Source organism: Archocentrus centrarchus, chromosome 17 (genome assembly GCF_007364275.1).
Source record: "Archocentrus centrarchus isolate MPI-CPG fArcCen1 chromosome 17, fArcCen1, whole genome shotgun sequence".
Lineage (NCBI taxonomy): Eukaryota > Metazoa > Chordata > Actinopteri > Cichliformes > Cichlidae > Archocentrus > Archocentrus centrarchus.
Genome location: NC_044362.1, coordinates 14406209 through 14421090, shown reverse-complemented (window position 1 = coordinate 14421090; position 14882 = coordinate 14406209). Strand labels below are relative to the sequence as shown.

The window sequence follows — 14882 nt, the reverse complement described above, 5'->3', positions numbered from 1 at the left end:
GAGGCATTTTAAATATTTATAACAGTCACTTGTCAAGGGCCTGCATGACGTAAAAATTGTACTTTCTATGTGAATATTGTACTGTTTTCACATCAACCCAGTCAAAAACTATAATTAAAAAATGTTTAACATGTTTGTGTTACTCATGTGAAAAACGACAACCGGAAGTTCTTTTTTCTCCGACTGGCTTTGGCGCTTGTACTCCGATTCATGCAAATGACAGAGGTAGAAACGCGGACGAGGCTACCTCGTCCCAGTGGTAAATTCACACATATTGTTGTTATTTTGTCTCCGGAACGACTTGGAATGGCAGCGAGCACAGAAGCCCCGATCCTTGGTACCTTGCCCTGTTGGGCTTTGCGGAGCATTTCCGCACGTCGAGTCCTCCAAAGATCCGTCTCTGCGTCCACTGTCTGCAGGCAGTGTTCAGTTCAAGCCGCCCCGAGGGTCGAGGCCCGGACTCATCTCCAGCTGGGCTCGGTGCTGTACCGCCACACAAAGAACAGCGAGCTGGCCCAGAGTCACCTGGAGAAAGCGGTGAGCAGCACTGATAGAAACACCTCCATCACTGTTTTATGTTCACTGCACCACCCAGGGTTCACACTGATGTTCTGTTTTTTTATTTTTCCTTCCTCAGTGGTTCATATCGCAGCAGATATCCTTTTTTATTTGCAACATGAAAAGCCAGTACAACCCAACGAAAGTTGTGTTATAAGCATCTACTTTAAAACCAGTTGAGTTTATTGCAGGCTACATCTTTAACATCATCTAGCAGATCTCCCAGTTTGAAGATGTCAAGTTTGAAGCAGCAAGTATTCTGTCGGAGTTTTACTGTCAACAGGTAGGTGCGTCCATCTGATGACACCCTGTCTGTGAAAAGTGGTCTTTCGGGAAACTTCAGCAGTGAGGCATTTGCTTATTTTATTATTATTTTTTTGCTGTGCGCGTTGCAAAGCAGTGACGTCATGCTCAGTGCAGCGGCGTTCTGCGCACCTGAGTCACGTGCAGCCCTTGTGTGTAAAACTCAGATAATAACTTGAAAACCTTTGACCTAGAAGCTGAATCAATAAATGGCATTGGTATCAATGTTCCTCTCTAATGTAAGCTTGTGACTTAAATGTAGAGAAAAGGAATTCACTTTCTCTTACAGTAACTCACTTATTGGCTTCTTTCTCCAAGAACTTGGTCGACTCTGCGAAACCAGTGCTGCGGAAGGCCATCCAGATTTCTCAGCAAACTCCCTACTGGCACTGCAGGCTGCTCTTTCAGCTGGCTGTAAGACGTCTCACTACATTACAAACCTATTCGTGTCTGTTAAGTTGATTTGGTTAATTTATGCCTGCAGCGTTGTTCTGTCTCCCTCAGCAACTGCATGCACTAGAAAAAGATTTGGTGTCTGCCTGTGACCTATTGGGAGTGGGAGCAGAGTACGCAAGGGTCATGGGATCAGAATACACGAGGTAAATGGGTCGGATTTATCTTTTGAGCTAGTTACATGATTCATCTGCTTTGGCTCACATTAAGGGTGTTCTTCTATTTTCCTGCAGAGCCCTCTTCTTATTAAGCAAAGGAATGGTAAGCCTAAATCATTATCCGCTAACTATAGGCGCTCTACGTTTTATTTGTGTTGTTTTCTCACTGTGTGGCTTCTTAATGTGTGTTTGTGGCCCTGCAGCTGCTGCTGATGGAAAGGAAGCTGAGCGAGGTGCACCCGCTGCTGACGCTATGTGGGACCATTGTGGAGAACTGGCAGGGAAACCCCATTCAGAAGGAGTCGCTGAGAGTTTTCTTCCTGGTGCTGCAGGTTACACACTACCTGGATGCTGGACAGGTATTCCCGTGGTTTATTCCTGGTCCTAAACAGCATGCAAATGCAAGGCTCAGATGCACTATTGTTCAAGTTTCATAAAAATGTAAGAAACTTCAGATTTAAATTAAGCATTTTTTTTACCTCATAACTTGTGCTAAACACCAAATATAAATGTATATGTTTTTAAATGTGTAATTTTTTATATTACATTATGCTAATATAATGCTCAGAGCAAAGTTAAAGTGTTTTATACCTGTTCAGGTAAAGAGCGTGAAGCCATGTCTGAAGCAGCTGCAGCAGTGCATCCAGACCATCTCCACTCTCCACGATGACGAGATCCTTCCCACTAATCCAGCGGCTCTTTTCCACTGGCTCCCCAAGGAGCACATGTGTGTGCTCGTGTACCTGGTGAGATGCTGCCACTGACACACAGCTTCTGAGCGAGTGTAATGTTCTGAAAGTACAGTGCAAAAACACATATCCATTGTTTGTTTTTCTATTAAAAAAAAAAGGTGACGGTGATGCACTCCATGCAGGCGGGTTACTTGGAGAAAGCACAGAAGTACACGGACAAGGCTCTCATGCAGCTGGAGAAGCTGAAGAGTAAGTTTGTTGGCGTGCGCTCGCTGATTATTTCCCCTTTGATGACGGAGTTAATTAATTAACTCTGATTTGTGTGCTCAAAGTGCTGGACAGCAGTCCCATCCTGTCCACGTTTCAAGTCATCTTGCTGGAGCATATCATCATGTGCCGTCTGGTTACTGGACACAAGGCCACAGCCTTACAAGAAGTGAGTCGCCAGCTGTAGAGATTTATCCATATGTTGTCAGGGTGTTGATTATGAATGAAAGCATAGATTCTATGGCAGTAACTTAGTTTGGAGATTGTCTGCAGTTTGCATTTGGAGCTTAAGACTGTAATGGTTTGCGTTCAGATTTCTCAGGTTTGCCAGCTTTGCCAGCAGTCGCCCAGGTTGTTTACAAACCACGCTGCCCAGCTTCATACACTTCTGGTAAGTCCAAAAGCAGAGAAAAGGCGCATCATTGTCATTATCAGCTAGTGTAAGCACCTCTATCAAAGTAGAAATTTTGGCAGTTAGCTGGCCTGGAGCATTCAGGTGTGTTTAACACAGCATGAAGGAGGAAAAACATCAGCGGTGATCTTACAACTCTACAAGCCTCAGTTAGCATGTTAAAAGTTCATGACAGTACAATTAGAAAAAGACTGAACAAGTTTGGCTTGTTTGGAAGCGTGGCCAGAAAAAAAAGTCTCTTCTCTCTCTAAAAAGAACATGGCAGCACAGCTTAGGACTGCAAAGTTACACCTGAACAAACCACAGGGCCAAAGTGGAGATGTTTGAGCATAATGCACAGCACCATGTTTGGTGAAAACCAAACACCTCACACCAACTTTCAGCACAGTGGTGGAAGGGTGGTGATTTGGGCTTGTGTTGCAGCCCCAGGACCTGGGAACCTTGCAGTCACTGAGTCAGCCGTGAACTCCTGTATACCAACGTACTCTAGAGTCAGACAGCTAAAGCTGGGCCCCAAACTGGGTCATGCAACAGGACAATGATCTCAAGCACAGCAGCAAATTTACAACTGAATGGCTGAAAAAAGAAAAGAATCCAGGTGTTGCCCACAAATCTCAATTAACTAAAGCAACGTTGTAAATAAGAGTGGGCCAAAATTCCTCCACGGTGATAAAAAGCTGCCCGATCACAGAGGTGTAGTTTTTCACTCATTCTGCATTTTCACTTAGTTTTTATTAAATAATGACATTTTGTAATATGTCATGTGTTTTTGTTATCTAGGACTGATAAGGACCAGGTGATTTTTTTTATTTATTTTTTTTATTAGTCTTGATATTGTAAAATGTTAGCTTTGAAAATGTGTACTGGAAAATACTACATTTGCGTAAACTTTAGAAGACTGTGGCTATAAAAAGAAGTTCAGCAGAAGTTTTTTTTACATTGGTCCCTGATGTATGAATAAATTTAAAATTTAAGATCTGTAATTTTTCAGGGCTGATGATGAGAAAAATGGGGTGAGATATATGTGACATCATCATCAGACATCTTTGTTAAATCCCAGTGAAATATATCACATAAGTGTGTAGCTACCTGTTGTTAGTTGCTCTTTTGTTGTTTATGATTTGAAGTACCTTCTTACAGAGTTAAATAGCTGCAAACTGCTCACTGTTTACAAGCTTCAATTGTCTCGTTTAAGTTGAAGCATTCCCATCTGTTTTCTTGTGTCTCAGGGCCTGTACTGTATCTCAGTGAACTGCATGGATAACGCTGAGGCACAGTTCACTGCAGCTCTGCAGGTGAGTTTCATCGTCACTATTGTTTGTCCTTTATGTCTCTTAGATCCCATGTGGACTGTGAACTCCCCAGAATACCCCAGAATACCAAACATCTGTTTGCAACAGGGCAGGGCTAACATTTTTACACAGTGTCTGTCAACAGTGACTGTAACTTTTCATTCTTTTTTGCCTTTTTCTTTTCTGCTTCTCTTGACTATGTGATCTTCAGAAGGTTCTGTGTTATCAGCGTTTCTCTGTTTCTTTCCTCTGTTAGATGACAACACACCAGGAACTGTGGACATTCATTGTCACAAACCTGGCCAGCGTCTACATCCGGGAAGGGAACAGACATCAGGAGGTTTGAAAGTCACTGCTTTACCTAGCATTTAAATTCTTTAAAAATAATTAGGTATGTATTTATTTTTTACTTCCTTTAGTTTAATCTTCCCTTTTTTTTCTGTTTTTTTTTTTTTTAAATCAACAGCTGTATAGCCTTTTAGAGAGGATTAACCCTGATCACAACTTTCCTGTCAGGTAACTATAGATGCTGTGTAGACAACATGTCACGTAAATTTGTTTCATGTTATTTGCAGTGTTTTAAAATTAATTTTGACTTTTTCAGCTCTCATTGCCTACGAGCTGCAGCATTTTACATCAGAGGACTCTTGTCTTTCTTCCAAGGACGTTACAACGAGGCCAAGTAAACAAAGCTTATTTCATTTTTAATTTGTGCTCTTTCAAAGTTACTTTTTAAATATTCTGTCCTCGTTGCTTAGGATAAGAGAGATTATCATGCAAATTTGTATCAACAGGAGATTTCTAAGGGAGACTCTGAAGATGTCTAATGCAGAGGATCTAAACAGGCTGACTGCCTGCTCGCTAGTCCTCCTGGGCCACATCTTCTTTGTTCTGGGTAACCACAGAGTGAGTCTACAAACCATCACGTATTCTGTACATTAGACCGCGCGTGTTGTAATAGCTGTTATTTTATGCAGACATGATCTCGACTTCATGTCTGGTTCCACATGTTTTCCAGGAAAGCAACAACATGGTGGTTCCTGCCATGCAGCTGGCAAGCAAGATCCCAGACATGTCTGTGCAGCTCTGGTCCTCGGCTCTTCTCAAAGGTACGGCTGTCACTGAGCCTTACTACGCATTTTGTGTTATCATTATTTATGGGATAAAATTAATTTACGTAAGATGGGTTCAAACAGCAAAGTTCAAAACTCCTCATTACAAGCTAAAATCCCTCTTGAAATTACAGACTACAAAAATTGTGACAATATTTGGCCTGAAGGGGTCGCAATAGACAAGCACTGAATGGAATAGCTTTAACCTAAAGTATACATTCAGTTGCCAGTTTATTGGGTACTTCCAGCGAAACTTGGTGTAGACTGAAGTTTTTCATGTTTCTCATTTGTTAAAATTATTTGAGGGAGGTGATGATTCAACTGAAGGATTATTTTTAGCTCGTCAGGCCAAAGGACCAAAGAGCTGATCCATCGTCCTTCCGTGGCTCTGTCATTTCACGATTCACAAGAATCACTACACCTACTAGTTAGATTAGTCAGATTTTAGTGAAGCTCGTGCACAGGGATGACCTCATGGGGCATCACCCAAAATGTGCTAAAAGCCAAGGTCATATTTGGCATTTTTAAGGGCACTTTTCCATTTTCACAGTGTAACTGTCATGCACAGAAATTCTCACTCCTGGTGCACTGAACAATATTTAGTGATGTCATTAACATAAGATTCTCCATGCTGATAAGTTATGCATGGACAAAATGAAGAAAGAACTTAATGGAATGATGTGATAGCTATGCCACACAATGAATATCACTTATATATTGTTAGATGGTGATGATCAGGATCCTTTTGGTCATGATCATGGAGCGAGTGGTCCTATTGGTTGACTCTCACATTAGGAGGGTGTGGTTGGAACCTTCCTGTGGCCATTATGGTAACATCAATAATATGTTCAATGCTATGACATGCTGATGTGTTCACATATTTTCATGCTTTTTATGGCCATAGTTACTGATCACGTAGTCGTAATACTTCTGAATTCACTCTCATTTGATAGCGAACAAGATTCATTTGTGCTTATGACTATTTGGGAACCTCCTCAACCTGCATTGGGTTTTTATTCTCATTTGTTGGTGCAATACAGCCTTCCAGCGACAAGAAAATGTATCACTTTGTTGCTGTACTTCACACACTACACTATCCTGTGAATTGTGATTGATCGTGAGATACTGTCTCAGACGTTCAGGTTGACAAAGCAGTTAGTAGTGCTGTTGTAGTAAATTACTGTGTAAAAGTCTTGATCCAGTCCTTATTTTGTTTTATTTTTCTAGGAAAATGCTAACTTGGTGCAGTGATTTATTATAATGTGCTAACATGCATGTAAATACAGCATATAAGGCAAAAACAGAGTTTGTACAGTTCTAACAAGCTTGAAAGTCAATATTTGGTATGACCACCTTTATTCTTCAGTAATGTCTGAACTCTCTGAGGCAGCTTTATTGTAATTTCTTTAAGTAGTCTTCAGGAATAGTTCTCCAGGCTTCTTGAAGGACATTCAAAGCATTCAACGTTTGGCATCATTGTCATGCTGAAAAATGAAGCCGTTCCCAATCAGATGTTTTCCAGATGGTACTGCATGGTGGATCAAAACCTGATGGTACTTTTCTGCATTCATCATTTCATCAATTTTGACACGTTCCCCAACACCACTGGCTGAAATGCAGCCCCATGCTATGACAGAGCCTTCACCATGTTTAACAGATGGCTGCAGACACTTACTGTTGTACTTCTCTGCTGAACTCCTCTGTATATTGATAACAATTTGAACCAAAATTTCACATTTGGATTAATCACTCTATAAACCCTGTTGCCACTGATTTTCAGTCAAGTTCTTGTGTAATTTGGCATACCTCAGTCTTTTCTCTCTTTCCCTCATTAAAAATGGCTTCTTGACAGCCACCCTTCCACTGAGACCATTTCTGTTGAGGCGTCAGTGAACAGTAGATGGATCAGCTGAGGGACCAGGTGCCTCTATCAGGCCCTATGTCAGGTCTTTGCTGGATTTTTAAGGGGAATAACATTTGGCATTTCTCATTGATTCAACTAAAGTAATGAGAATAAACGATGTGGTTTAGTGACAGGCTGCTAGCAACAAAGTGTCTAAAGATACTATTTAAAATAGGTGCTTTGCCAAGTTGTCTATGTTTAAACATAACACTGGTTCATCCCTTGTGTTCGGTGCCTTTTTTTATGCTTGAATGATTCATAGGTCAGTGCTGAGTAGTTTAACAAACAACAAAAAAAACCATTCCTCTGAAAATGGCCGGGTGCAAAGACTGGACTGAAAATGAGTGGCCAGTGTCCAAAAAGAAACTTTGAAAGCCTGGAGAACTATTGCTCAAGAGCACTTTAAACCATTACAAGAAAGTCTGGCTGCTTGGACGGAAACATGAGGAAATGAGGGGTGGCTCAAGACTTTTTCACAGTACTCTGTGTCAAGACAGCGCCATAGATACTTGTTTTAATCAATTTCCACAAAAACTGAACATTTGAGGAATATGGTATTTATTTCAGGACTCTTTAATTTGACTGCTTTAGTTTTAGCTTGGTGTAATGGGAAAATCAAATGATTGATCATTAATAATTTGAACAATTTTGGTCAAAATTCATCATTTGATTATGATAAATAAATATAGGGCAGAATGCAATGTGTAGATAAAAGCGCTGGAGAAACTGACCAGCTGATTGATAATGTCATTTAGTTTTTTTGGACTACATTGTTATTTTGTTTTCCCCAAAAAATAACTGGTCACATGAACACATTAAGAATGCACCATCACCTTTTTGTCACAGTTGTTATCACTCCTTTATTTTGCACCAATATTCAGTATACAATGAAAGATCTCTTGCAGAGGGGGCAGTCTTATGCATTTCTCAGCCAGCTGTAGCATCAATAAATCACAGAGTAAGGAAGCCACAACTGAATTAGAAGTGAACGAGGCTTGGGGAAAACAAGTGGGTGAAGAATCATTTAATCGCAGCGTATACACACACACACACGGCATATTCTAGGTTTGGAAATGGTGTTTGGATCCAGAATCTTTTAACAATCATCACTTTACACAATTAATCTCTTCCCAGCAGATCTGAACAAGGCTTGTGGAAACACCATGGACGCCCACGAGGCCACACAGATGCATCAGAACTTCTCCCAGCAGCTCCTGCAGGACCACATCGCAGCCTGCAGCCTCCCTGAACACAACCTCATCAGTGTGAGCACATCATCAATCAGTCACACTATAAACAGTGAGTCACTCCACCCTAGTTGGGTTTTCAAAGGAACCTCTGTGTTGTGTTTCAGTGGACAGACGGCCTCCCTCCTGTGCAGTTTCAGCCTCAGAATGGACCTACAACCAGCCTGGGCAGCCTTCTCTGAGAACTCGATGCCACAGTGACGGAGAAAATGAAAGACGGAGCAGCTGCTGCAGGGAAAATGGCTAAAGAAACCTGGGGTGGCTGAAAGGCGAAGTAGCTGATGAAAGGGTAAAAAAAAAAAGGAGGAGTAATGAATTTAGAAAAAAAATGAGGCACACTACACTGTGTCATTTGGCAAACTTCCATTTGGTGCTTTCCTTCACCTATTTGGGGCACTGGGGCATCACAGCTAGGTTTGACTGGGTTAAAGTGCCCCTGTTGTGCTTCTTTATAGGCTCATATTCACTAAAACCATCTTTCACATGTTCATACAAAATATTTTTTACACTGCGCGTTGCCGCTGCGCCACTTTTCACCCACTGTCTGAAACACTCAGTTTTAAAACCCCTTCCCCGAGAGCTGTCGACCACATTAGAGGGACTTTTTCTTCTTCGTACCTTCTCTCTGAAAGTTGGCCTGAAACCACAACACTGAAGTTCCTGTAGCCAACGTGACTGGTGAATTTTGTTGAACGACTTTGCAATTATACAATTAGGATTTTAGCAGTAGAGAGCAATGGGTTGAAATATAGTTTCAAAGTGATGGCGAGTATGCATTAGTCTTGGATTTGTGTCTATTGCATGCTCAATCTTTGGACACCAGAAACTGAAAATATGTAAATGAGGGTTTTTCGGAGGGGGGGGGGGATCCGGTGTAATAGAATACAGTACATGTGAGCAACAAAAGCAGGCGAGATCGAGCAGATGGTACTGTTGGCCACGTTAGCCACATATTACACTGACACTAAATATATAGAGATTTTCCTGATGTTGTCGGGACATTGCTATCACTATGAAAATAATTCGCTGGGTCTTCAGTTACTTACTTGCCTGGAGTGCATGAAGACCCACTGATACATTTTGAAGTTAAAGTTAGCAGAAGTGGATGGAGAATAAAATTAGCTCTTTGATCTTTGAGGGTGTGTCGCACTAGCTACTGGATGTGTGCACTGTGTTACATAGTGAGGTAGATAGTAGCTCCAAAAAAAAAGAGGACTACAAACGGGGCGTTTCAGGCAGTTCTGTGGAAGAGAACGACTGTGGTTTGACACTGACATTGATCTTTGTAACTTTGCGAGACTTTTAATGCCATTAAAACGTAAAACAGTCACTTTTAAGGTATTTGGAAAGCATTAGGTTTTTTTAATACCTCAAAAAAATAACAAAAATTGTGAGGCAAAGTTTGATATATAAGGAAGAGTCTGACGTTTTGAGAAATAAACTTATTGGTGTCGCTGCAACTTTCAGCTAACATAGCCTAGTATGAAGTGTGTGTGCGTGCGCGCGGCTTTCTCTAAACAGCAGACTGAACACACCTGTAAACTGCCCACCAACAGTTTTGTTGAGCCTTTCTTTTTGAATTCGACTGCTGTGTCCCAACAGCACGTGAATTATGAATATGACAGTTTGAGCTCATCTCGTAACATTTCTTTCGAACCACACGTGTTTTTAGATGAACTTAAATAAAAGTTTTAAGATTTATTCATTTTAAAATTGGCCCAAAACAGATGGAGTAACTGGATTTAATATGTTGTTGTGCATGAACTCAACATCTGTCTCTTTAAAGCACAGGCTGGCAGGTTTTGATAGAATATTAGTTAGGATGTATCTGGATACACATTACATCTAACTATGTGCAATGATGTTAATGATATGTTTGATATGATTTACTCACTGAAAATTTATCAAATGTGAATATTCACATTTTAAAGTCGTATGAAACAGCCGAACCAGCCGAGCATTTTATAAACATCAGAACTTATTCAGCATCCAGTTGTATTAAAAAAAAAAAACATTTCACAGTTCTGGACACAGTTTTGGAGCTCAGTCATCTTGCAGCCTGACTGTGCTCCCCTTTAGTCATTTCACACTCTCTGCGTATATCTCTATGCTGTGCACATTTTGCCTGGATCAGCGAATCAGTAGTAAGGGTAACATTTCTACTACATAGGACCGACTGTTACCTCTTTGCACATGTGCCGTTTCACAGTGAAACCTGTTAGCATTTTGGACTGTTGTTTTTTGGGGGGTTTTTCCACATTTTCTGTTTCACTTATCTCTTCCAGACGGTGTTATGTATCTGTATTTAAATAACTTATTTATTTAATGTTTTTCTTTTGTTGGTATGGTTTATAATAGTTTTTGATATATTATCAAATAACAGGTAGGACTGAGTTTGCTCGTGCTAAAGTAGGAAATTTTTTTTTTTTTTTTTTTTTTTTAAATCCAGTGAAGACAGTTTTACAAATGTATTTAAAATATCAACTGCTGAGTTTGGTCAGTTGCAAAGTGATTATTGCAATAAAGAAAAAAGATGGTCTGTACGCCATGGTTTACATTTTATTGTAATTTTACAGCATGTCATAAAAGGGAATGTTTGTGTTCTCCACATTGTCATTTTAAATGGCTTAACTTTAACACTTGTATAACTTTTTTATGAATAAAGATTCTAAAGTTGAAGGATTTGATTATTTTCATTGAATAAGCTTCTAAACTTTGATTTGCTGAAGTATCCAAAACGTGTGATACTATATGTAAAATGCATCGGGGACCAAGCCTGATAAATGTATGTTTAGCATAAATGTGAATAGGTGGAGCAGGTTGGAGTTTTAATTATGTTAAGACTCTACTCCAAATGAAATAATACCTCCAGAGCCATACCAAAGATTTTTGCATGGCTGCAGCTATACTATGTATACTTATTTGGGGGGGAAAGAAAAGTTTTATATGAAAAACTACAGCATGTATCCACACATAGGGGTGAGAACAGTGAATCAAAATTAATCATTAATCATCAGTCATCATCAGTGTGCTGCTGTACAGAGCCGCTGGCTGAATGTGTTAAGATCTTTGAGGCACATGAAACCTGTGAATGACATCAAGACCACATGGGAAGTGAAGTCCATCACCTGTTCAGACACAAGCCAACAAGAGGCCTCCTGATTCAGCTGTGGTAAAAAGTTAGTCCAAATTAGAAATACAGAAGCCAAAATATCTTAATTTGGGTGAATGAGTTTCATCAGTTCCTTCAGCATGATGAATGTGGAGCCGTTATTTTGAAAATCAGCCATCTGTCTTCTCCGGTGAGGTAGACATGCATGTGAGGTAGAACATGAAGGCACACAGGGGGCAGGGGGAGACAGGGTTTTACTCTTCACTGAGCAGCCAGCCTGCGGAGTCCTGCCACAGAGGGAGACAGGGACACACACATACACACACACACGGTGGAGACTCCATTACATTTTATCACACTGATTACGCGCAACTTCATCTGCGTAACCTGATTAGAAAATGGACAGCAGTCATACACACATCAGCAAGGGAGTGCAAAATCAGTGCAGTTTAAGATGTAAAAGGATGAGGAGCCTATGGCGCTAATGAGACACCTCAAACGCAAAAATAAAGTCTTAATTGGTATTAGGCTGTCTCAAGTAGAGATGGCAGGCTTAATCGAACCGTTTCTTATCAGCTAATTATGCCAGTTCGGTACGTCTGTAGGCTCATTTTCCTACTAAAAGATGTGGAGTCACGCTGAATTTTATTTTTACGCAAGTTGGATAAAGGCCAGTAGGGTGCGAATCATAAATAACTATAAATGCGCTCTGAGTTCAGATTTGACTGTTTTACATAAAATAATTATAACATAACTCCTTTTGAATACTAAGTGTATGGATGGCTGTTAACTTGATACGCAGTTGGCTTCGTACGCGTTCAGAAAGCACGAAATTTCCACGCATGAACATGAGGTTACGCAGCCTGTCGGAGATACACCGGCATTCAATGGAGACCCCCTCCGAAAGCTCATCTTTTCTTAATATATCATTTCAAATCAATCTGATTCCATCACGTGAACACATCTCTCCTCTTCTCCTTTATTTTCTTCGTGTCCGACGCCGCCAGGAAACTGTCTCCACCAGAGGAGGAGGTTATAGTGAGAAGTGAAAAGTTTTGGGACGCTCTAGGTGTCTTGGACGTAGCTGCTGAAAGGAGCCATTTCCTGCCAAATAGTGAGCCCGCCTAATCGTGACTGCTGCAGCTACTTCCTGCATTGTTACAGTGCTTAATGAGGATTAAGTTGAAGCTGTCATGTCGTAACGGGCGGCCATTAGGCCTACTCCACACGGAGAGAGGAGAGAGGAGCCGCAGACTGGCCTCGCCTCTCTCTGATTTCTGAGCTTGAACCCTTCACCTGGACGGGACCTGCTCACTGACTGTCCTGTGAGATTATACACAGACATATTTTAAACCTAGTAGAGGATATAATCTTAATTTCCACACTACCCTCCCAGCATATCAATTAAAAAGGTAGATTTCATATACCTATAAAATCAGGTCATAATCTTTATGAGTTATTTTGTTATGTAATAGGTCCAACCTATTTAAGCAAACAATTTACACTTCTTAGATAGATCAGATGACAACATGTATGTAATCCAATACACCTTATTGAGTCTCTGCCTGCACACACTGTAGACAGTAATCACTGCAAGGTTGTGTTAGTTTGGCTAATTATGCACTTTGATTAAATGATGAATCAACCAATTAGTGTTTGTAACACCATCCACACACAGCCAGAATAAAGCTGACCAGACACCAAAAGTCTCCAAGATTTCACTCATTTATTTTCACACAGTGTACTAGTGAATCTCTTGCTTAGATACTGGGGTACAAAGCTGGCATTACTATAAATGTACGGATTTCTCTCATGAAATCAGTCAACCAGTCAGTCAGTCCATGAGTGTCACAAGTGAAATGGACTGTATGGATGTTTGCACACACGTCTGTGATCCCCAGAGGATGAATTATATAGTGTTTCCCTTTTTTGTCCATACTGCAAACAGCAGATGTTAAACTAAATGTCAGCAGCAGACATTATATCTTCAGTTTATGTATCCTAAAAACTCTGGTTTAGCCCATCCCTTTTCTTCTATGAGGTCTACAAGGTTGGACCACTCTGCTTTAGAGTCTTTTCATTCAAAGTGTTTTGATTTGTAGCTTCGTGCCCTTTGTAAAAACTTCCCCCAGGCTTGCAGAAAGTGACCAGAAATAACACAGAAGAGATGACTTCAGTGTTCTCAAGTGCAACTACAGCCCCGATTGTTTTGTTTTTTTTAATAGAGCTGGGATAATGTATTCTTCTTTGTGGGTCCGTGGGAGCAGGAGGAGGAGCAATATTTACAGAAAGATTCATCACAACCTGTAAACTCAAGAGCATCTTTTTTTTTTTTTTTCTCATCATCTTAATTTGATTTTTTTTCTTTGTGCAGGGTGATTATGTGAAGATGGTTCCCTTGCTACAGATGTGATTGCTTTATACGAGACAATCTGTAGCCTCAGGAGATGGAGTGGTGGGATGAGAGGACGGAAACAATCAGACCCGATGACACAGCAACATCTAGAGAGAGCTCTTTTTGTTGTCATTTAAAGAATGGGAGGGGTGAGGCTGACAAAGCACTTCTACCCCCCACCCCCCACCCACCACCTGGAGGGTAGCACCCCACAATCACCCTCCCCAGTTCAGTCTTTATAGACTTATTTTTACTTAGATCTCTGTATTCCAGGCACACATGTTTACATGGATGTCCATTTATATGCGTAGTAGTGGAAGAGTGAGGACGAGTTCAGTTCACAGTGATGCTTTGAAGGGATGCAGGTCTTGTCATGAAAGAGCACACCAGCTGGAGCCTTTACAGAAGCGACTCTGTCACTGACGGAGTATGACCCAGCTGAGAGTGCTCTGGACTTGCATGTTTGGATCTGATTGTAACTGCAGGGCTGGCTGACCGCTCTTTAAAGCAACCCTCCTCTGACACCGCCCCCCCCCCCCCCACACCCCCCCCCCCCCCCCCCCCCCCCCCCCCACCCCCCCCCCCCCCCCCCCCCCCCCCCCCCCCCCCCCCCCCCCCCCCCCCCCCCCCCCCCCCCCCCCCCCCCCCCCCCCCCCCCCCCCCCCCCCCCCCCCCCCCCCCCCCCCCCCCCCCCCCCCCCCCCCCCCCCCCCCCCCCCCCCCCCCCCCCCCCCCCCCCCCCCCCCCCACACACACTCACACACGCACACGCACACACACACATACACACACGCACACGCACACGCACACACACACACACTGTAAAGAGAGATGCAAATAGCCTTAATGTTTGGGTTCATGACTTGGATCTATTCTGAGTTGCATCACATGCTGCTGCGCACAGTGATTCTGAATCAGGAGATAAGTGAGGATGGTTACATTAGATCGTAATTTGAGGTCAGGGAGAGAAATGTGAGGC

General features: G+C 41.8%; 1 protein-coding gene across 1 annotated transcript; it reads left to right on the top strand.

Moving 5' to 3' along the window:
* The first annotated feature begins 191 nt into the window (after positions 1 to 191).
* Positions 192 to 10409, top strand: mau2 (MAU2 sister chromatid cohesion factor). The gene is made up of 19 exons (XM_030751869.1): positions 192 to 537; positions 638 to 655; positions 776 to 841; positions 1180 to 1275; positions 1366 to 1460; positions 1548 to 1575; positions 1676 to 1831; positions 2072 to 2218; positions 2323 to 2413; positions 2497 to 2600; positions 2745 to 2822; positions 4073 to 4138; positions 4392 to 4475; positions 4602 to 4651; positions 4740 to 4817; positions 4930 to 5041; positions 5154 to 5244; positions 8288 to 8415; positions 8505 to 10409. Exons 1-19 carry the CDS (start codon positions 211 to 213, stop codon positions 8577 to 8579), a joined length of 1890 nt encoding a protein of 629 aa, XP_030607729.1. The 5' UTR covers positions 192 to 210; the 3' UTR covers positions 8580 to 10409.
* The last annotated feature ends 4473 nt before the right edge of the window (positions 10410 to 14882 follow it).

What these genes read in the sequence shown, in the direction of transcription:
- mau2 (XM_030751869.1), top strand. Translation starts at nt 211, where the DNA reads ATGCAAATGACAGAGGTAGAAACGCGGACGAGGCTACCTCGTCCCAGT. An exon ending in GCAGCTGGAGAAGCTGAAGA is followed by an intron (nt 2,414 to 2,496) that starts GTAAGTTTGTTG and finishes GTGTGCTCAAAG; the next exon opens with TGCTGGACAGCAGTCCCATC. An exon ending in CTGAACACAACCTCATCAGT is followed by an intron (nt 8,416 to 8,504) that starts GTGAGCACATCA and finishes GTTGTGTTTCAG; the next exon opens with TGGACAGACGGCCTCCCTCC.